The 23998-nt window shown below is 39.9% G+C and overlaps 1 protein-coding gene across 1 annotated transcript in view; it reads left to right on the top strand.

The window, feature by feature from the left end:
• The window catches only part of LOC137880129 (protocadherin-15-like), a 200535-nt gene that overhangs the window by 151557 nt on the left and 24980 nt on the right, over positions 1–23998 (top strand). Inside the window, exons 25-28 of the mRNA XM_068721280.1 lie at positions 713–825; positions 15623–15732; positions 17016–17156; positions 20623–20750. Of these exons, the coding sequence (XP_068577381.1) occupies positions 713–825; positions 15623–15732; positions 17016–17156; positions 20623–20750 (492 nt within the window). The remainder of the gene's footprint in view (positions 1–712; positions 826–15622; positions 15733–17015; positions 17157–20622; positions 20751–23998) is intronic.

Below are 23998 nucleotides of genomic sequence, written 5' to 3'. Positions count from 1 at the left end.
TTCTTGTTCTCCTGATGGATGTTAAGTGCTCTGCCTGCATGTTTTAGGGTACTAAAAGTTCCTCTGAAGATCAGCGGGTCAGAAATTTTAAAATCAAACAACAGTTTCAGGGTATTATTATTGAATTGTCTCAGTGGTCATGTCATTGCTTCCCGTGTGTCTGTGACCAGTAATATTGAGTCACAGTAATATTGAGTCACAGACCCCCCCCCCCCCGGTGCTCACATAAAGGGTTTTTTACCAACTTAAAATGACCTTACATAGGCATATCTCTTGTTGGACCAGGTGCTTTGGGACATTAGCAGATGTGCTGCTTACACTCCCATGTTGTCTGGCCACCTCTGTCCTCTTTTTTTCCTCCTCTGTTTTTCTTTAAACATTTATCTGTTTTTATTCTCTTTCCGCCTATCAGCCCCTCTCTGCCGCCTTGCTCCCTCTGCTTCCCCCCAGGCTCCATTCTCCACAGTCTATGAATGTAGATCAATACATTCACACTCGCTCTCTGGGAGCTTCGGAGGCTGCTCGCCAGATCATATTTTGCCCGTCTATTTTTATTAGGATTCCAAACATGTCTAGCAAAAATGCCTGGCAACCTCAAAAAGGTTATTATTTGTGTAGTGAGTAGTAGTATGGTAAAGAATAATAATAATTGTGTGCTTGCATTTGCATGTGTATGTGTGTGTTGTTTATGTGCTCTCTCCTGCTACTGCAGTTGTTTGTGATAGCCTATGATGATGGAGAGCCTGTGAAGTCTAACAGCACTTTGGTGGAGATCACTGTTCTTCAGCCTTCCCGCATCCCGATCTTCACCCAGGAGGAGTACAGGTACGTCTCCTTGACACACTGTTGATGCAGCTGCCTCTGCCTGTAAATTCACACATCAAAGAGCAGCTTAGGCTGTAGCGCCAGGCAGGGAGCAATTGTGAAAAAAGGCTGGAGTAAGTAGTGGACAAAGAATCTTAAAAAAAACACACATTTACGTCACATCTCCCATTCAGCTTCTGTTACACGTTGATTATTATTTTATCACGAGGTAAATTATATGTTCTCACTTGAACTGCTGGAAATGGCCGTGAAGTCACTATTCTTCATACATTTATTATTGTGTGATAACGACAGCTATCTGGGCATTATTGCGCTTCCCGAATAAAGAGGCCCCAGTTTTGATTCTGTGTCTCCGTCTTTATCACGCTGTCTTTTCCGTGCATGACTGATTAATGAGTTTTGAGTATAAATATGCATAAGAGCTTCGGGGTAGATGCTGCAGATCGTCACTGCTGTAAACCACATTTGTTTCTCTCCGAGGGTAAAGCCTCTGAGTTTATTAAGAGTCTCATTTGACAAGATTAAGTGTTTAGACTGGTAAACTGGCAGAGAGAGAGAGATGCAGGATGAGGGAACATAATCTGCAGTGCTCTGAGATGACTGGCTGCTACACATGCGATATACGGCTGTACTGGGCGAGGGCTCGGTGGAGTTTGTCCGTGCTGATGGTATTGTGACTCAGGAGGAGGCCAAGAAGTCATTTATAATTAAAGATAAACATGGATTATTAACACTCTCCAGCTGAAGCTGCTTTGAAAAATCCTCCATGATGAGCGCATGCTTGCATTAACTGTGCTGTCTATTTTGCAACGCTGCGGTACAGGTACCTGTCTGCAGTGTTCAGGAGACTCTAGCCAGACTGAGAAGCTTCAAGGTCTGATGGCAAAGTTGCCTGGCACAATGCAGTTCCTGGGAGCTTAAAGTAAAGCTTGTTTTAAGTGGACTGTTTTACTAACTTGCATGTCAGTCAAAGTAGGGAGTCTTGGCACACTATACTCTATAACAGAAATTGATATGCCTTTATGCATAAGACAGAGAATGTAAGTCCTGGCCAACTTGTCAACACATCAAGCGAGCTTTGCGTATCTTTGTTTGTGCACTAGTATGCCCTTCTGCCCATCTCACTTCCTTTCATGAATGTGTGCCTGGTTGACTGTGTGCCTGTTTGTGTCAGTACTTGTGTATTTCCTAATACAGATGAGTTTGTGTGCATTGCCTGCATCCTTTGTAATCCAGCACTTTGTGTGTGCGCTCACGTTCTCCCGTTGCTCAGCTTTATTCGGTGATTGATACGCAGGCACAGCCGCTGAAAGGCCATTGATTAACACTTTGAATGAGTGCTCTGTCTGACACACACACAGAGGGTCGGGACCATAGGCACAGACCTTTGTAAGGTGTCACATTGACAGTGCCAACCACACGCAGTGGCAGGCCTGCTGTAAATTGTGAGCCATGAAAGCATTAACCAGGTGTGCGAGCCTCTCCTGCTGGACAAGGCTCTCTCCAGCGGAGAGCGTCCAATCTGCTCGCTCTGCGATGATCTGTCTCTTCGTTCCTCGCCTCTCTATCTCTCCCCATCGTCTTCTCCCTGAGGAACCTTCTGAGCACAAATCACTCTCTAAACGTCCACAGAAGATCTCGTCTGTCTCCGTACAGGCAGTTAGTTATGGCAGCAATCAGGTAAGCTATGCCTACAGCTCCAGAGCACACAATTAAAACAACTCTGCAGGGCTTTGGCTGACTTAATGATTTCTGCTCCTGCTTTATGGTCGGTCCCCTCCATCTGTCAGAGGGAAATGAGGGGCTCCTAGTCGTTGTTGGCTAAAATAAATGGCTTATACCGCAGTTGCTACTGTAGCAGCATGTTGCCACTTGCTTTTCAAAAGGTTTTGAGCAAAACACCGTGTGTTGTTTCTGTGGAAATACAAATTATGTTTAGAGTTTCACAAGCTCTCTGAAATTATTTTTAACTTGATAACATCATTTTGATAGCTGCAAAATCTGCTGCAACTTTGGCAAAACTTTTGCAAAGTATCTATGTGTTTTAACTGTCATCATAATTTTTTAGCATATTTCTCATAAACACTGTAGATATCTGATATCAATTCCTCACACACAGTCTGTCTTCAGCCCTGTCTCAAAAACTACATTTTTTAAATAATGCTTTCACCACACTAAATGTATCTTTATTAGACACCAGGTGTTTTGCAGGCATGTTTAATTCATGATCTAATAATCAAGCACTGTCTTGGCCTTGCAGTGCAGCAGTTCTTATTGAGTCAACTCCTCCCAACTTCAGTTTTACGAGCGACCTCTCAGATGGTCGGCTAAAACTAAACACGGAAAAGCAGCATTCAGTTTGTATGCACCACATATCTGGAACAAACACCCAGAACACTTTTTACAACTCTCAGTTCTTTTAAATTAGTACTTCTTCATTTCTTGCACTGCACTGCAATTCGTATTCTACTGTTTGATTTGATTTGACTTATTTATTTGTATCTTATTTTTAGCTTCTATTTTATTTAGTATACTTTTTTTTCTGTCTTTTTTTCTATTGTCTTTTTCTAGTGACTTGTGTTTTTTTTTTAAATTTTGTCTTAAAGCCTTACTGTCTTAAAAACTTAGCTTGTTAAAAGATTTTCAAATGTATTTTCAAATAAATGTACCTTGTCTTGCCTGTGCAGAATTAGTCATGTGATGTCATTATTTGATGCACAAAGGGAGAAATTAAAAGGTACAGTTTACCCTTAGAGATCCCTGCCTTCTTTCACATATAATGGGACATTACAGATAATTCACATACCTAGTTTTGAGCAGTTTCATGAAGGAACTATTTTTTGAAACTTTTCAAATGTCGTTTTGGCGCTTTTAGCCCCACAAGCCGAGGGCCATATAGTCCCATTATATTATAGAGAAGGCTGACATCTCTACGGCAGATATATCCAAAATTGGCAATTTACACCAAAACGATCCAGATTGACAGACAGCAATACAGATAAGAGTCATACAAATATGTATTCTTGATTTTTGGGTGAACTGTCCCTTTGAGTGACTATGGAGTCAGGACTGTGGTTATGAATAAGCTGCATTCTACAGCAGCCCTACCACCTCCAAACATGTTGGTGATTAAACCACTGTGAACGGCTCATTTATATGGTACTCACGGACACAACCCTTTGGGGAAGTCTTTAGCACTGGGCACATGGGAGGGGAATGAATATTTATTTCCCCCTGTGTGTATGGCTGGAGATGAGGAGGGGTAAGCTGCTATCTAACATGGGCACACTATGTGAATTCCCCTCTCTTGTACTGACGCCACTTCTCCGGCCTCGGTGTTACAAACCTGTGGTCTGAGCAGTTTTCCGTGCTGCTTATCTCCCCCGCAGCACTTCCCCTTCTAAATCTGCTCTAAATCACATGAGACTTTTGCCTCACCGCTCCTGAGTATGTCTTTTTGCACTCCTCCTGCTTTCACCCCCCCAAGCCTCCTCTCAGCTTATATCTCTCTCTGTCAGTTTCTCTCTCACTTTGTTTTCCCTTTTCTTCTCTCCTCACTGTACAGTCAGTAGCCTTTCATTTTCTCCTCAGCAACGGGGTGAATTTCGTTCTGTGTGATTCAGTGTGCCTGTGCTAACACTTGGATGAGTGCATTCCTTCCTATAAAGTCCTCACCTGAAATGTGTTTTGCTCTAGATTGACCTATTCTGGCCCAAACGATTCTCTGCTTTAGGGCCAACTGTCATTTAATATATGTCCATTTTAATATATTAACAGTTACCGCCGTAAAATATTTTCAAAAGTTGGTCTTTTTAGTGACACTTCCTCATTTGGGAGTGAAATGTCACACCATGATTTAGTTCACTGTAGTCGCAGACAGCAGATGTTATGCCAGACATGTCACATTGTTATGCAGTCTGTCAAATCTGAGAAGAGCAACACAGCCCATTATTGGGCAAGGCTCAAGTTATACTGCATAGTAAACAGTGTCAACATGGAATATTACTACAATCAACAACATGCTGTCACTATATGCTTGCCGCCCCACTAATTACTCAAATTAGTGACTGTATGCTAAAAAGACTGTGTAGGCATTTTGTTTGCTCCTCCATACATACATCTGCAAGCACATAAGTTGAACATTTTATTGGTTGCAGCCGTCACTCTTAAAGGTGCATTTTGTATGTAGTGGAGAGACAACTTTCCTCAGCCTTTAGACATTCCTTTTTCCTATTCTCCATTGTTACTCTGGCCATTATTGTGAATATCGGTGGTAATAGCTCAAACTGTGGAATATTATACAACACGTCTCTTTCCTGCAGTTTCTTGATGTTTACAGACCATGGAGACTGCCAGTGTAAATTTTATGACCGCGGTGTGACCATTGATTTAATGTTCTCAGCGGTCTGCCTCACAAATGGCTGCACCTGAAGTACTTGAAGTAGACATATCATGTAGCTTGAAATACCAGCCACACTGGACTCCACAGCCATTGGCCTTTCATCAAAATGCAATTAATTGCCAAATTAAAGTAAAGGAAAAAAAAAAATGCTTCTCATTTTAGAGGATATAAAAGGAAGAAACAACTTAACTCTGTCCCCTCCATCAACTCTTCCTGAGATGTGGAGGAAAATAGCATTTATCATTTTGAGAGAAAACAAATCCATCCATATCATTTCTAATTCAGACAAGGCTGCAATTCTCACATAATTAGGCAGATGACATGCTTTCATAGCATACAGCTCTTTTATTGGCTGCCTTCTTGGAACTGTTGTCCTGCCAGACGTATACACAAGTGATGGAGGTGCTCACAGCCTACTCATTTATGCTCATTGCCAGGCATTTAAAGGGTTAGCTGTAAACCCAACAGTGTGCTCTCCCACACACTTCCGTCATGCCTCACTGCAAACATACATTAAAAAAAAGCAAACCTCAGCCCTCTCTTATTTCTTTCTATTCATCCATCCATCTATCATTCCATCCTTCCTCCTCTGCTATATGGTGTGGAGCGCTTTCATACTTCTGAAGGGCATGATTGATTTTCAGCCGCAGGTTTGAATCTGCTGCCCTGAGTCTTGAACCTCTAAGCATCAACAGCGTACTGACCTTTCACTTGTCTCCGCTAAGTAGGCAAGCATCACTTTGCTGTCTAACAGCCGCCAAGTCACACTCCTAGCACACATCCCACATGTCAGCTAAAGGTCGGTGCAGAATGCCAGGGAAGAAAAGCAGTATGACCTATAATTAAAGGCTAACTTTGCGGATAATTATCAGTAAGTATAAACAGTATGTGTGGATGCAAACTATCTAATCCAGTGCATGCTGCTGACTAATTATGTTGTTTGTATTTGGTCTGAATGGCTATTTCCTGCTAGAAGGGTGAGCAGCTACATTATCCAATATTACCGAGAGTGGTGGTGAAGTTGGACGTTACTGCATGAGATGTTGTGTAAGCTTAGGTACAAGTGAAAAAACTCCTCTTAAGTCTGTCCTGCCTTTTCTCACTGGTGCTTAATCTTTTTGAGATCCAAGTTATTTTTCCTAATTTAAACAGAACAAGGGATGAAAGCAATATAACAGCGTAAATGAGAGAGACAAGTGCAATTTAAGGGTTTTATTTACACAAATTCCAATGTTCAGGACAAACGCATCACTTTCCTCAAACACATTGAATAGTTTACATGGCAAAATAATGTAGCTCTCATATAGCCTCATATGAACTGAGATCCAAATCACAAATTTAGCGACAGGCATGAGTAATGAAGACAAAAGAGAAACATTTATACCTGTCGGGCCAGACTCTGAACACAAAAGGGGGGATGAGGGAAGTTACCTAACTAAAGAAAAGAGATAACAACTGTAATTTGTTAAACCCACAATATTTCTTTGCTCTTAGTGATTTAAGATCAGAATTTATATTTGAAATTAAATGACAAATAGTTATGACTTACGTTTTTATCTCTTTTGTAAATGACTACTATGGACATCACCTAATGAACCAGTAAAGGTAAAATGCAACAGTTTGGAGAAGTTCAACTCAACCCATTCACATAATGCCACATTCATGTCATTTTGGAATTATTGTCATTCCCGACATACCAGCAATAATTACCACATGGACGCTCAATTTTTTTCTGAAAGCTCCACTGTATCTGACTTGTCCACTAATAATTTGGAAGTCGAAGAGTCCACCGCTCAATGTAAGTAAACCAAAATGTAATGGATTTGGTATTATATTGTCAATGCACAGTATTTTAGTCCATCTTGAAGACATGATTGCTCACGAATTGTTAAAATTGAATTATTTCCCATCTCTGCCATCACTCCCACAATATGTCAACATGGTAAAAGAGACATGTGACTGGGCCGTTACTGAAAACATTCAAAGAGGGTTTCTGTAAATTGTGGTAGCCAGTCCAACACACAATCTCGGATACTGATATTTCTAACCGCATTTTTGCTAGTTAGAGAGGTACTTGTGTCTTGCTGTGGGCCAGGCCTCCTGGTGTTGGTGCGGTGGAATAGATCATCTGTGCAGGAGCAGTAATTTGACAGTAAAACACGCAGGATGGCATCAGTACCTATGGCACCGTGTATATCACTTTGCAAGCCTCAATGGCCAGGCCAGTTTGAACAACACATTCATTCACCAGCATCCAGACATTTGACGGCCAGGTCTCCTCTTGTGTGCTAAATGACCCAGTGGATGATATGTGAAGTAATGTCCCGTGGGCTCACATTGCTAAGCTGGCACACGGTGTACCACTGTCTGGCTGCACAGTAAATGTTGTTTCTCCAGCTTTGCTTATGTTTTCCATCTTGCCCTCCGGAAGATATTTTTGATTGAAGCCCCCTTTATTTTTCATGGAACTCAGAAAAAGGGCTCAGTGTGAATACAAAAGAAGCTGTGGGTCTGGTGTGGCAAGATAAGTGATCAGAGGAATAGCTCAGGGAGGAGCATGATCAGACGAAGGGTTGTAAACATTTCTTTTTCTTTTTTTATAGAACACAGTGGTTTAATGTGAAGACTTGCATTACTTCATGTCAGAGGTGTTGGATTTCTGAGATGTTTGTGAGAACCAGAGCATTTGTTTTGTGTGCAAAATCCTCTTAGCAAGTGAGTCAGCAGCTCATAAACATTATGCGCTAATATATGCAAGTGTTGAAGTTGATTTACAACTGAGAGAGCATTTGCTGGAGGAGGTGATGAATTGTTCATTTGTTCACAATTTTAAGAATTTGAGGAAGCCTCGATTGGCATAGATAAAACGTGTAATAATAGTTTGGAATCTAAGTAGCTAGGGATAATGTTGTGTTTGAAAGCTGCAGGGCTTTGATACTTAGAATAAGCTGTTCAGTGCTAGGGAGCTGGAAGAGCAAATTTACACTTGTTATGCATAACACAAATTCATTTCTTAGATGAGCATTTGATGCAGAATGATTTTAAAACTGTCCCCATCTCCTTTACTAACAGGGCTATTGCCTTGTATTTGTGTCTCAGCGATTAGGAAATATTGAACATTGCCAATTTAAATTGATATATAAGAGTAAGAAATTGCTACAATAGTTAGTGAAATAACTGTAATGCTTAAGATATGCAGACGACATAGCTTTCATGTCAAAATGTTTTTGTGAAATAGATTGTTAATGACAAAGATGGCAGTGTGATCATGTCCTTAGATTACATTACGTACAACCTACATTGATGTCACTGGACAGGACATGGCAATGATAATGAAAACAATATTTTGGATACTAACGCTAAAATTAAATAGCTCCCTGTACTGTGAAAGATTTGGTAGCTACTGCAACACCTATATTTTGTTAGCTCAATCAGTCCACCAATTAGAGACGGTAACCACAATAGATGCTTAGGTGCGAAAAGGTCAAAGATAATTCAACAATAATCAAAAGATGAGCAGCGATGCCAGCAGCGATATTAGTTACTGAAACTGGTTTAAGGATTTGATCCAATAAAAATAAGTACTAAAATGCAGTATTCTTCATTGTTTTTGAAAACAACAAAACAGCTTATAATACAATCTTCCCCACCTTCCTTGTTTTTGCTCCTGAGCATTTATTTTTTGTTAAATGGTGAGTTCACCTGAAGCAGAAAACAGATATCTTCACCTAACCCCATTGGTATCTGGCCATGCAGGTGGATTTGGTTTTATGTGCCGAGGTTTTGAGTTGAGATATCTGCCTTTAGATCTCTGCCACCACCACAATACATTTGAAAAACTTAACAGCAGAAACAATGTCCCTGTTTCTCTGGATAATCTACAGACTGCATCTTTTTTGGGGGGTTGAAAACAGCGTCACACATATCTACCTATCAGTATCTACTGTATCTAACCTTTCTGTAATCTTTTCTGTGTACCCTGCCCATGCTCTGCACTCTGATGGTGTACAAACACATATGCATCATATAAAGAGCTTTCCATACAATCCGCCAGAATGCAGTAGGACCTTTATCTACAGTGCACTTTACCCTGTATTATAGTGTACATGGATTATTATTTTTTTTTCTTCAGTAGCAGTTTTGTATTTTAGTGGGCGGCACAGAGCTCTTGTGGAGGATGTGTGCTCATGCATCCTTTAAGAAGTATTAATGCAATTTAATCTGTACTTTCTGACAGGCAACACTGATGCCGTAACCTTTATCCCGCTGGGCTATTGTGGATGGTGCCTTCACAGTTGGGTGTTTTTTATCCACAATGGCAGTACCAAAAGGCTGGCTGTTAGACCCTGCACTATTTTCCAAAACCTTTCGAATATCTTGAGTGGTTTCAGAATATTGTAATAGCTCTTTTTATCTCTGTTTCCCGTTTACATTTCTCCCTTTCTCCTCTTGCCAAACATAACCCATAATCTTTAAAGTTCACTCTTCAGTCAATAACACACCACAGCTCAAACATTAGGATAACTTTACATTAAATGAGTGACGGTTTATCTCAGCGTGAACTTTGATTTTAATGGACTGCAGTCCTGGGAAAAAGGAAAATGCGTTCACTGAAGTATAATGTTGGGCAAGGATTGACATTTAGCACATAAATATGTTAAGGACTCAGTTGCATGGTAAGAAACCAATATTGTTCTCAAAGAGCAGCTATGCATTTTTGAAATGACACACATGATATAGTATTTACAGTTGCTGGCTTAGATTGTTACAATAAAATACAGTTTCCAACATCTGGAACTGGGATGTTGTGATTAAAATGCAATACTTAAGTAATGAGCCAGTCATTGTTTATGTTAGATAAGCTAATGAATTTTGAAAACCCATAATAAGATTCAGGTTAAAAGTCTGGTTCTTATGTAAATAATGCTGTGTGACTAAGCTGACTTTGCCTTTTCTGTCAAAATCACTTAGAAATGTGATTTTTATAGAGAACATGAGTTCTGGACTCAGCAATGTTTTTAATTTGTGTCTGCTTATGTCCGTGGAGGCGCTGAAATGCATCCCCTATGTGTAATTTGTTTTAAGTCAGAGGAGTCTGTTTGTCACTCTCCCAATATGCTTCCAGGCAGAAACAAACAAGTTAACACCAGGGTGACATAACAGCGAGCTAACAAACTCTCATGCACATATCCCCTTTAACATTGAATTAGGCTGATTCATAATTGCCGAAAGAAATGTGCCATGCAATACCACCATCAGTAGTCAGGCAGAAATGTGCACATTTGCAAGTGCATATACATACAGTATATGGGCATCCATACCCGCATGATGTTTATAATGTTTGCTAGCGTGCACATTAAAGTTAAATGACTCATATCCGTCTTTGTTGTTGTTCAAGACCTTTATCCAGCACTAGATCCACACATTCACCAGAAGAACACTGACTTAAGCAGAGACTTGTGCACAGCGAGGTCACTCCTTCTATCTCCCGTCGTGTCCATCGCCGCTTATTCACTGTGTGATGCAATCCATGCATAGAGAGGGAAGGCAAGGTAGAAAGAGAGTCAACACGGTAACAGAGGCCCCTGTGGTGCATGACAAGGTTTCTACGCCTCTGCCTTGTCTCGTAAGCATCACTCAGCCATTGGCCCTGGGGCAGAGTGCTCGCTGGCACCTGTGTGCCGCCCGCGCTTCTCAGTGGCATGTCATTCACCTTCTCTCATGTTGACACTGCTGCGTGTAGACATGTCAGCATCTTTCCCTTCTTTTTTCTCTCTCTCTCTCTCTCCCTCTCTCTCTCTCTCTCTCTCTCTCTCTCTCTCTCTCTCTCTCTCTCTCTCTCTCTCCCTCTCTCTGGATGGGATTTTACCTCATCGGAATATTAAAGAAATGAAAAGTGGCTTGGGCCCTGCTCAGTAGAACATGGTATTGCATTATGCATAATTGAGTCTTTGAATTCGCCCACCACTTGACTCTTGAATACACAACTTATTTACCTTCCCCGGTATCTTCAAGTCTCAGTATGTCTGCCAACTCATAACGCCCTCCATTTAATTATCAGATATAATTGGAGTGCTTGTGCTCAAGTAGCTGTTTAGATTTTTGTTCCTCTTTGGCATTTTATGTGCCTACTAGAGACATCTGTCTATTTTTCCTTTAGTCTGCTCTTCTATCTGTCTATCTACCTATCAGTATCTACTGTATCTAACCTTTCTATGTTCATGCGACTACACCTTAATACTAATCTGCACACTTCATACACCTTTACACCTCCCTTGGCATTTCTCAGCAGCTTACAACCCTCAGGCAGAGATACTTTGTAGGGATGTGATAACATGTCAGCTCTGCCTCTTCCTGGCAATCACATCATGCAGCCCAGTGCTGGCTTCACACAGAAGTTCCTACCCAACTCACTCAAAGAACATAATGAAAACAAACTTATGAATGGGTCAGCACATGTTACACAGCCTTCCTCCAGACTACAGTTTTACCCAAGCTGCAACCACCAGAGCTGATTGCTCCAAGAAAATGAAATATTTTGGAAAAGGCCCAGAATATCTGTAGAAAGGCATAGGGCCTCATGCAAGAGCTACTTGTCCAAACAAATTTGTTCCTTAGGGGTACGTAAATGAGAATTTGTAACATTCAACAATTTCAACAATTTTCTGGTTTCGAATATTCTTTTAGGAATCACCTATTGTATGCTATTCTGGAATCTCTCTCTGTGATTGTCACATCCCCTTGACTTCCTTTAATTTTAATGATGGACTGCTTTGCTTTAGAGAGCCAAATCTATCAAATTTTCACATGGTCTGCCATATCTGGTGGTGATTTGAAAGTGGCTATTTATAACACAGCAAGGCTCAAAAAGAAGTATTTTGGGGGGATTTGTTTTACTTGTTTGGAGGGTCTTTCAACCTATAAAGCTCAGCTGGAGTGGTTGGTGCTTACCTCCACCTCAGCTAAACTCAGGCGCCACACTGAGGCCCAAATTTGTTTTTCTGGCTGCAGTAACTGCCAAGAATGGGTTGAGCCGAAAACCCTGCTTCAGGCTTCAGACACGCTACACATGTGGTTGAAACTTCCTGGCTTTCACATTAAATGGTGGACATATTTTAGCTATATCCAGGTACAGCAGGCAATAGTAACACCTGTGTTGAAAAAGATGATTATTTGCATCACTGTTTCATACATTCACCAAATATAGACAAGCAATCCAATAAAATGATTGCTCATTGTTCACATCATTCACCCTGATATTTATATTTATTGTATTGCATGCAACCACTTAAAGTAACATCCAAACCCTGTTGAGCGCTGGACTATACAGCAGGTACTTAAATAGTCATACACTAGTTGAATCTGTGCTCAAAAACCTGCGTCATAAACACACACTTCAACCACAGCCGCTGAGCATCAAGAGAGTTGTTAGTGTGTGTTGAAAACAGTCTCATCTGACCAATGACACCCCCACCTTTGGGTTGTTTATCTCCAGGACAGACATTAGACATTTAAAAGTGCTTTAAAAGTGAAGGAACATACGTTTAGTGACAACCCTTGGTTCCAATGAATAGCACATTTATGGGACTGATTTAGAGTCGCATGTTGAGCTGTGATACACTTTGTTGTGCTCACATTGTTCAAGGGCTTGCCTCTGAGTTTCTGTCGGCCTATACCATCCTGTACGGTTAATCTGCTTATGTTAAGGCAAACAGTTGGTTCAATCACTGTGGAGCATGGTGCGGCTTAATGTTCCTCGATGCCACAGAGACAGCAATTATTCGGTTACAGACCAACAGTACACCTAGAGGTAAATTGATCAGAAGTCATTTAGTATTATCCAAACAACACATTATTCACACGTCAATAACGGCACTGTATGTTTTGTGAAATGCTTTATAAGCACATCAAGTTAGGTTCACTGCAGCACACTCTCAACAACATTACCTCCAAGGATGGTATGTTATATCACCCACTGTCCAGGAGAATGGCTCAACCCAAAATGTCCATGGGGAATGTTTGTCTCCAGAGACGGTAAGCTTTGCTCTCAGGATGGATAGACATATCTTTTTTACTCAACTTCTGTTTGCACCCGTGTTTGCCTCTGAAACTTTGAGAGAGGTAATCACATATTCTATAGTGACTGTTATATGTCCCAACTGACGGTGTCATTTGTTGCCTCGACACCTGCATATCTTTCTCCAAATTCTCTGCTTCAGTGTGAATGAAGCTCTTCCTACTCTTCGGAAATTGGTTCAATCTCCGTTGTGAAACCTCCCACCACTGCATTTATACATAAAATAACAATCAACCCTGAGGGACAAATTTTGCCTGACCACGTTTTTGTTCTTTGGACAATTTTATTATTCATGAAGTAAAATGTGTTGCAACTGTGGGGTCAGCAAAGACTAGAGAAGCCGAAGCATTAAATAAAATGTTACAGTATAAATATGGACTGGAGGCATCTAATCGCCTCCGGTCTATGTTAATAACACAAACTGCCAAGATAGCGTCTTCTCCCAAAAATACCCCATAACACTGACGTTGACTATATAATAGAATCTGACTGTCACAGATTATGCTGTGAATATTACTCCCACGACGATGTCACAGATTTCTTACTGCTGCTGAATAATAGTCAAACTTTAAATGAAAACAGCAAAAGAAACCGTACCACCATGCATGCACAAACGAGTACACACCTCATATACAGAGACGAGAGTATAAGTGAGAAAGTAGTCACAGTATCATAAGAGGGGTGTCACAGTGAGATGACATTATCAGCTTAAATAAGCCCGTGCTGACACACCGCCAAGACAGGGTTCCCTGTCATTTATGGTAGCAGTTATTCCTGTGGAGAGTGGTGACAATCATGCTGGAGATGATTACCCACTTGTATGCCTAATAGTCAAGTATAGTCATTAGCTGTTACAAGGTCTCACTTATCAGTGAAAAAAACACTCAAATTGTTAACTATCAAATCATTTGTTTGGATATTTGTTTTTTTGTCTATGTGGAAGTTAGAAAGATCTTTACTCAAACTTGCTTAAAGAACATTATATTCAAAATATGTATTATTATTATATAATTAATGAATATACAAGCAATTAAAAATGTATTGTGGAATTGACATTTGTATGTATGTATCAATATTTTTCTGTCAATTCCATGTTTGAGCAGCTTGACCTGGTCAGGGTTAAAGCCACAATTGCATAAGCAGATCAGCCTAAACATGCTTTACACCTACAACTTCCTCCAGCTCCCTCCTGGTGAAAACCCCACCACTCTCCGGAAAGCTGAAAGATCCAATTCTTCCATAATATGCAGGGTCTGTCCTAGTGTCTCCTCCCAGTGGGTTGTTTCCGAAACCCACCGTAAGAAAGTTGTCAAGGGGCATCCTTACTAAGATCTCAAACAAGCTCAGCTGGTTCCCTTCAACACAAAGGAGCAGCGGCTCAATACAAAGGTTTTCTTGAACCGCTGAACTACTCGTATTATCAAGTCGAGTGAGACCAGCCACCCTGCAGAGAAACCTCATCTCAGCTGCTTTAATCTTCAATCTCATTCTTGCGGTCACTACCCAAAGCTCTTGACCATAGTTGACAGTCGAAGCAAAGGCTGAGCTGACAAATGAGAGCTGTGCTTCATAGCTTTACCTCCACACTCATATACAAAGCCAGCACTCACCTTTTGAGTGTTCTTATCCTCCTCTCTATGTGGTTATTGTTGAATGAATATTTGGGAAGATATCGCATCAATCCAAGCAGTTGTGAATTATTTATTTATGAGTCATATTGTTTTCCCAGACCACAATGTGCTCCCTTAGAAAAAAAATCGTTTACTTATTCATTTTCCAAAAAGGAAAAAAATCGTGTGGTGTGTATTGTTATCGGGAGACCTGAGTGAAGTTACAGTGAACGGTAAAACTACTGAAATAAATGACAAAAGAAAGAAACAACAAAATCCTTGAAACAATAAGTGCTTATTTTTTAACACTTATATTGAGATGATACAAAGTGTAATTTTGTAAATGCATATCAGGCAGATTTGAAAAGTACACAATATATAGACAACAAGACTTTTATTCAGTGAATTCTTAAGAGCTTAAATTACTTACCAATCATTTACACAATCACAGTAATTAATACCGACTATTTACTCTGACAATTCTCTACGGAATCTTTTCCATGCACTAAGTGGGAATTCATTGAAGTCAATCCTGATTAATCAGTTTGAATTTATTCCAAACATTGTATTGTTTCTTACAATGTACATAGATATACGGTAGCTTCTATGACAACCTTTGTATTCATCTTAACCATTTGTATACTCTATCTGTGAAATATGCATCTCAATTGATCACTGACTTATGATTTGTGTTCTATGTTTTTCCAGGTTTCCTCTGGTTAGTGAGCTGGCTCCACTTGGCACACCGGTGGGGACTATTCTAGCTGCTGCTATCAATCAAACCATCTTCTACTCCATTGTGGCAGGAAATGAACGAGGTATGTGCTACAATTGTATATGATCTTATACAGATCATATACAATTAAGTATTTTTTTCAAAGTACAAAATGTTGTTAATCAACACTCCTACAAACACACTCACTCAAATTATATAGTAGGCTCTGGGATTGTGCTACAAAGCCCTCTTGTTCCTGTTTTTCGTTTATTTTTCTACATGCGCATCAACTTGTCAACTTAAAGCCTTTTGTCTGACAACTGCAGATGTCCACAAACCATATTTTATATATTTTATAACAAAAACTAAAATATAATATGTGCTTTTACTAACATCAAAAGGTACAGAAACCAATTTTTAAATACTTAATTTGAAAATTGCAAGATGCACGTCATAGCCGTAGGGTTTGTCCTGTCTTTGTCTGGAAGTAGAATGTTTTGACGTACTTGCCGCTGTAGACTGCTTTTCACACTGAAATGAAGTCTGAAGAGCATCATTACACCCTGGGAGAGAGAGAACACAAGACAGGTGTGAGTATAGCTCAGGTGTTTAGGACAAAAGTCGGAGACGTAGCTCTGAGCTGGAGAGAGCGAAGAGTGCCGTAGGAAGCTGTCAGTCAGTAACTCCTTCCCACCATGCACCTCACATGGACACATGAGCTAGAGTCACATTCCTTAGGTGCTCCTGGAATTCACAGGCTCAAGACCTAACGAGAGTGCTCTATTTCTACCTCCAGACCCCTTGCAGTAATATTCTCAGGAAAATCAAAAGCATTCTGAATTTTGAAGCATGGTCTTTTTACAATAGCCAGATGTATTCCTGTGATTTTTTATTTTTTTTTGTCTGTGCTTACACAAAATAAAAAAAAAATAAAATGCTGTTAAGGCAGCCTCCATTAGAATTCATGAATTATTTTTGTGATTTCTGTATTTTCCAACAACTGTTTGTTTTATTCACTCTTTTTTTTTTCTATAGCACATGTGTAAAGATGTACAACTGTGTTAGCATCTGGATAATTTAACTAAATTGTAGCAGGTTCTTTGTGAAGGGTGCTAAAAAGGCCCCATTGAGCGTCACACTGAAGGACCAAGATTAAAGAGCCTGTGAAGGAGTATAAATGCAGTCAGTTGTAATACATGCAGAGTCACGTTTTACCAATATTAACACAGATGTGTGCCAAGAGTGTAAACAAAGGCGAGCCATATAGCTCTGATCAAAACACTACTGTATGTCCAGTATTCAGTGCGTTCATCCATTAGGTTACTTACCTCCTAATGTTGTCTTATGTCCACTCACCTCATGTGCTCTGATATTGTTTGTTTCTAGGTCATTTTCAGGTGAGCAACAGGACCGGTGTCATTTCCACAGCTAAACCTTTGGATTACGAAAATGTGACCAGCTATGTCCTCCGGGTCCAGGCAGACTCTATGCTGGTTGTCATGTCCAACCTGCGGGTACCTTCTAAAAGTAAGAAATAGCATCCAATGAATGGGTGAATAAGGAGGTTGAGTTGTGTTGTAGGAAATCAGGGATGAAATTCTGTTTCATATTATTCCAGCTGCTGCATTTGTATTTAATCATATTAATCCCTCACTGTGACAGATTATGGTTAAATACAGTTTTGAAAATGATGTTACAGCCTATTTTTAACACACATATTTATATTCATTTTTACCTGCATTATATGTTTGTACGTACAGTATGTGTGGATTATGCCATGCTTAATTCTGCCCCTTTACACATTAAATCTATGTCTGCTACTGACACTGTTGGCCTGCAGATTTGGATCAAAACCAGGAAAACATTGTGTCACAGTGTGTAGAGCTGCACTTTTATGCTTTATGCACTGTTGACTTTCTTCACTGCACTGATCCATTTGTATACTTGTTGGCAGGTTTACTGCAGCCTGTAATTGGTTGTTCAGTTTCACACTTCAGTCTGCTTGTTTGTCTGACTCTGTTTGACCACTAATTTTCATACATTCAGACTAAGATGAATTGTCATATTATTTGAGTGACTATGCTGCAATACCAGCACTTATGTTCTATTCCTTTGTGGAATTACTCAATGCTTTAAGTATGTATTCAATATTTGAACACCCTTCGTTCTATCCGCAGAGCGCTGGCTCTTTGTCGAGCTGTCGCTGCTAGACAGCGAGTAATATGAAAGGTTGAGTGTGAACATGTAGAAATATCAAGTGTGTGATAAATGCATTGACATTTAACTAATCTATCAGTGATGGTGATTGTTAAAAATAACCTTAAAATATGATTTATCTCTTTCTTTATACCTCTATCTGCTTAAAAAGCAGCATATCATAAATCACTAAAGACCTGTCTAAATTCGTCACAAAGGTCTAACGATCAGAAACAGCCCATTTGTTTTAATTAAGTAAGAACTCCCCCAAAACGAGGGTGGGTGACAAAACATTAATCATTGCAAATTCTCATATAGTTTGTTCCCATTCTGAAGGCCTCTGTGTGCTAGTGACCACACCCAAAGCCGAAGCTAAAAGCCTGCTGTGACAGCCTCTTCCTGGCTGCATCCAACTGCTTCCCCGATCTCTGTCCAAGACTGCAGTGTCTTTGTAGTCCAAGCACGATGGGGGATAATGGCGCATATGTTCACCTCTCAAAGCCATTTATGATGTTGCACTCGGTTGTACACCCCAAAAAAGTTATAGAAGTACTTGAAGAGAGTTGGAGAGACAAGATCACACTTGCTTTGTATCATACCTGGCCAATTGCTGTGTGAAGTGTGCATTAATTGTTGGACGCACACGCGGTCAGAAAGGAGGTTTAGACGCCGTTCGATAGTCCGCATACTGAGCCCCTCAGACGACGTTCTTTTTTTTGACCATGCTTCAGCTGGAATATCATTAGGCTTGTTTGTGGACCGGTAACTGACAAAAGTTTTGTGAAATGCTAACAACAAGTTGGGTTCATACCTCACTCTGGATCCATTTGAACTGAATTATCAATGGCCTACTTTACCTGCATCTCTCCTTCTAGCACCATCTGTCTGTCACATACTAATGACGGCAATCACAAGTACACAATACGCAGGCACACAGACACACACACACACACACTCACATCACTTGTCTGATAGATGTAAAGTAGAGGACTATCTCTCTCTGACAGGGGATTGAACTTCCCTGGCATCTACAGGCTGACATCTTCTCTTGGCGTGTTGAGACACCGTTTCTTTTCTCACTTATATTACTGTACCGCAGTAATATAAGTGGATCAGGACTCTGTGACTGTGGGCTGTATTTATGGTTTTATACCCTGATACTCCGAGGATAAAATATAGCCACTTTCTACAAAGGACAGGGAAGAGAAAGAAACTCTTCAGACCTCTTTTCCATCCCCTGGAGTCCTCCCTCTGCGCCTCACACTCCAGATTTTGTGCCTGTAATTTGATGTGCTGTGTTTTTGTTTGTCCAATTCCCCTGGTGCATCCTTAGCGCCAATGCCACATGGCTTTACATTTTTGCATGCCGCCAGAAGAAAAATGGTCCTTGACACTGCATATTTTTTCCCTAAACTGCATTGTTGGAAGGATGCTGTATATATTTATGCTGTTCAATGCATAGATGTAACTGTGACAAATTAGGGGGCACAAATCTTTATTCTCAAGATATGTGTGTTTTCTCTTTAAAGGGGCAGGATTCATATTTTACAAGCCTCACAAAAAGACCAGTTAACCAACAAATGTATTTTTGAAATACCAAAAGATCTGCCTCCTTTCCCCATTTCTTTTTTCACAATGTTTTCTCTAACCCCTCTGCTCCTTGATTATTGGCTGCCCTTCAAATCTTTATTCCCTATAATGTGCATATTGCTTGCCAGTTTAGCTTTCAGAGCCTTTTATTTAGTGCAGCAAGTTGTCCGGTAAACAATCTCCTCAACAATAAATGATGCGAAGTAGACCTTACTTAACGTTAATGGCTTCATAGGCAAGATTTCATCATCATTTTTATTATTTCACAGAGCCATATTTTACTCAAAGTGTGAATGTTCTCAGTAATTGGTTGGTAAACAAAATGCAAACTTGCTCAGTTGTTTTTCTGATCTACTGATTGTGAGGCAGTGAGAGAAAAAGTCATCAACACACTTCAGACCCAGTTTCTCTCGATTCAAAATATTTGCTGCAATCAAAACAAAATTAACCTCCTCATTATTGACTCAAAGTTGTACACTTCACCAAGATAACTGCTCACACTGTTTTATTGGAGAGGGTTGAGTTAGGACTAAGGGAACTTGTGTTTCTTTACAGCATGGAATTACAAATCCACTTCAAAAAATCGTTGCAGCTATGTGAAGGGGGGTATTACCAAATTCATTCAGTCCACTTTTGGTCAAAACGAAAACAAGTAAATAGCATCAATATTCCCACATTTTTCAGTCAGATTTAAAAATTGAGGTGAATCTGACTCATCAATTTAAAAATAAATTGAATTGATTTTATTGGCAATGTCCAGCCACAGGATCTTATTTGAAGACATACTGTGAAGTTTTCAGCGATGATTAACTTTCAAAATATTCTGGGAAGTGATTTCAAGCTGTCTTTTGAAGTTGTGGACCAGCTGATGACCATGAAAAAAATATATTGACATGACAATTTCGAGGCTAAATTATACAACATTTGATCAACGCCAGTTCGGATGACTTCAGAGATGTGTTTATTCAACAGCTAGTGGCCGTGACTACAAATTGTCTGGGCACGTGTGTCCCAATTGTTATTCTGTGAGGATGCAGCAAACCTTGGCTATCAGATGCTTGAATAGTTTTACATTGAAGTACACAGACTGGAGTTATTTGTTTTTTGTTTCACATGAATTGAAGTGACGTTAAGCCTTATAAAATGCTATAGATCTGTATAACCCCAAAGGACTTGAATGCATTCTGTTGCCATTTGCTTTTTGCAGCTAACACAGCCAAGGTGTTCATTGAGGTGCAGGATGAGAATGACCACCCTCCCGTCTTCTCCAGGAGGCTCTACATAGGCGGCGTGGCGGAGGACAGCAAGATCTTTAGCTCTGTGCTCAAGATAGTGGTAAGAAAACATCTGCTGAGGTCTTTCTTCTTGTTGGTTTGTGCCTGACTCTAGTCCCACATCTTCAACACTTACCCTGCAGCCATGGTGAGAGAATTCATCCCATCTGCTCTCTGCAACACAGTTTCATCTCCTCCCACTATCACTCGCTACATCTCTTCATCAGAGTGAGTTGAACGGTGTAATCCCAGTATCTTCACAGAAGCATGGCTGGACATCCTGTCTGATTATCAGCCTGCTCTGCCAAGGAGGTTTCACTTTGTCATCCTGTATACTACACTGTATGTCTGGTTTCTGTATGTGTGGGTGTGTGTTGGTGTGTCCTCAGGCTTGTGTTTGTGTTCAAAATCCTTGAGGTACCAGTCCTGAGTGTCCTGAATGCCTACCTTGAATGTCAGCACTACAGCTGACAAACAGTCATGCATTTAGGTGAATGTACAATGTGTCACGGCAACAGATTTGTTATTTTGTCAAGGTTTCAGGGTTTGTTGGGGTTATGTGTCTAGTTTGTCTTAACAGGGTGTAAATAACAACAATGTAATTGCCAATTCTCAAAATCCTTTTTTTGTCCCCCACACCTTTAATGTGTCAGGTTAAATTGAATACAAAATTCTGTGAATTCTCCTTCTCTCCAGCCACCAAAGCCTATGTCATTAACAATTTTAGATCAGGAATTTGATATGGGTTATATTTTCTGCCCACGATCAACCCAAACATCTCTGCTTTCAATGTCAGTGAACAAGCGTCATCAGCTTGACTTTGCCACCATAGTAACAGCGGTGCCACTAGACACATATTCTGTACATCAGCCGACAGGTGTTTTTCACTTTTTTGATTCCCCAGAACACGACTTAGTGTAGCCTGACCAAGGCCAAGCCTTGTCTTTGATGTGACGCTACTCTATCAGTGCCTATAATCAGGACTTTTTGTTGCAATTTAGCTGATGGAAATTGATGGGCCACAACTAACCTGTATCTTGAAAACTGATTTTCAGCTGAGTGTCATCCACATAGCAACAGAAAGAAGAAATGTGTCTAAGTGGAGATATATAAATAGGTATAATGTGGTGTTTCTTCATTTGGTGCAATTTTAGCAAACTCTGGGTCATTTGCCTGTTTGGTTTGAGAATTTTATGCTGCATAAGAATGCTGAAAAATCATTTGAACTGCATGTCACTCTGTTGTGGTCACAACACAGCAGAGACTAACAAGATAGTAATAGTGCATTATGGAACACCTTTTCAAATATTTAGAAGTTGAACAAAACGTAATTAGGAGGAACTGTAGCCTGTAACTGTTTAAACTGAACTGGGAACTGGCCAGAAACATGGGAACTTTACAGTATTATGGACACCAATGGTGTCTTGAGAATAGTTAAGGAAAGATGAAGAAGGTGTAATATACAGCAGGCAAGCGGGAGTACAAAGGTCATAAAGGGAGATTCATAAAAAAAGTATTTAAGACCTTCCAGCAGCTGGGGAAATCAGCCCAAATCATCAAAGGATACAGAGGAGTGAGCTGTCACTCAACCTTTAAATCCCCAAAAGATTTTTTTTGCTATCTAAAGGTAAAAAGATGGGAATGCCAGGGGCAGCCGGGGATTATATTCATTTTATTGATGGTCTCAAATAAAAGTCATGGGTTGCTTTTTCTGCAGGAAATGAGCTTATCCTTAATCTTTATGTTCTAACTTTAAAAAGAAAAAAAAGCTCTCATAGGACAGAAACATTTCTCCAGGGCTTATTTAAGCTGTGTGATTCATTCTTTACTGCATTTGACAACTCCAAACATAGGGTTAGCATATATTTACAGAAGATTGCGTGTGAAGAAATTCAGGCATGAGATACCTATCAAAGTAATAAAATCATCTCAACACTTAAACACATGCAGAAAATGTCCAAATGGTTTGCACAGGCATTTTCTGAACATTAACTTAATACCTCATCATTACACAAGTATGTTAAACTTAAATACAATATGTTAAATCATTGTTACAATGCACTTTGTGTAGTCAATGTTTGGGTGTGTTATATTTAATTAAAGTCTTCGAAGAGTTGAAGAGATATCGCAGAATGGCATTGTGGGTATGGGCACTGTGGGAGATTTAGCCTAGAACCATTATTCAGTACATGATCATTGTGTGGTTGGATGGGTCTTCATGTTTATAACATCAAACAGAGAGGTTAAAGTATTAGCCTGACACACGTGTATGTCCATGCACGTGACGTGCGCTTTTTCAATTCTTGCTAATTCAATTGGTTAAAGTACGAGCTCAGAGTGTGCATTGTTTTGTACGGTCTAATTCATGATCCTACCTTGTCATATGTATCTGGTTAATAATCGCATAAGGGCTTCGTTATTTACAAACTAAATATTGATTTAACTCAATCTACCATGTATTGTCCAGTAAAACAATTTAGAAACAGATAGCCATTGAGAAATGTCAAGGGGACTGTAACTAATAGAATTTTGGATAGACATCTTGATTTTCCAGAGCAGGAAAAGCACAGGTGTAACTAATAGCATTAACAATGAATCAGGTCCATTTACTGTTAGTGTCCCAGGATGCCATACCATCAGGACATACCAGAACCCTGTAACTGGCAAATGTAAATGTGATGGACAAAGTAATAATTAATTTGGCATAGATGCCATTAAATTGAATGACTTAGAATGTGTTTTCACTGAAAATACATGTAAGTTGTTACAATAGCAATTACAAATCTGCTGTTGTGTGTGAGAGAAAATGTGTAAAAATAATTATATACAAACTGAAACCTTAAAAACATGGATTGAAGTCATGGGAGCTTTCAGATAAGGAATGATGACGATAATTAGAAAATCTGCCCAAGACCTCTGAATATGTAAACACATATTTCGTGTAGGCTCAGATGTACAGTAGATCATCATCGACTAAACACTGTGCAGTGGCTTCAACCCCTCGACCAGCTCAGAATCCCTTTCCTGTCTTTCCTTTAACTTGGAATAGACTCCAACATGTAGAATTATGGGTCAAGTGCTATCTATAATTTCCCCTGGGCCTAGGCTTCTTTGGAGTATGGCTAGTGAGAAGTGTTTGTACTTGACTTCATTAGTAATAAGGCTGAGCGCTGCTGTCTCTGGAGAAATACCATTTGACATATTCTGACACTTAGTCCACAATAGTATAGTCACATTATACAGTCTTAAGGAGTAATTTGCAGACATCTGTATGTCAGCAATTGCACTTTGCAGTGCCAGACAGGTTTC

This window comes from Cebidichthys violaceus, unplaced genomic scaffold, assembly GCF_023349555.1.
Source record: "Cebidichthys violaceus isolate CVI_PGR_0920_01 unplaced genomic scaffold, fCebVio1.0.p SCAF_10, whole genome shotgun sequence".
Lineage (NCBI taxonomy): Eukaryota > Metazoa > Chordata > Actinopteri > Perciformes > Stichaeidae > Cebidichthys > Cebidichthys violaceus.
Note: the sequence above shows the minus strand (reverse complement) of the source record. Positions and strands in the feature narration are given on the sequence as shown.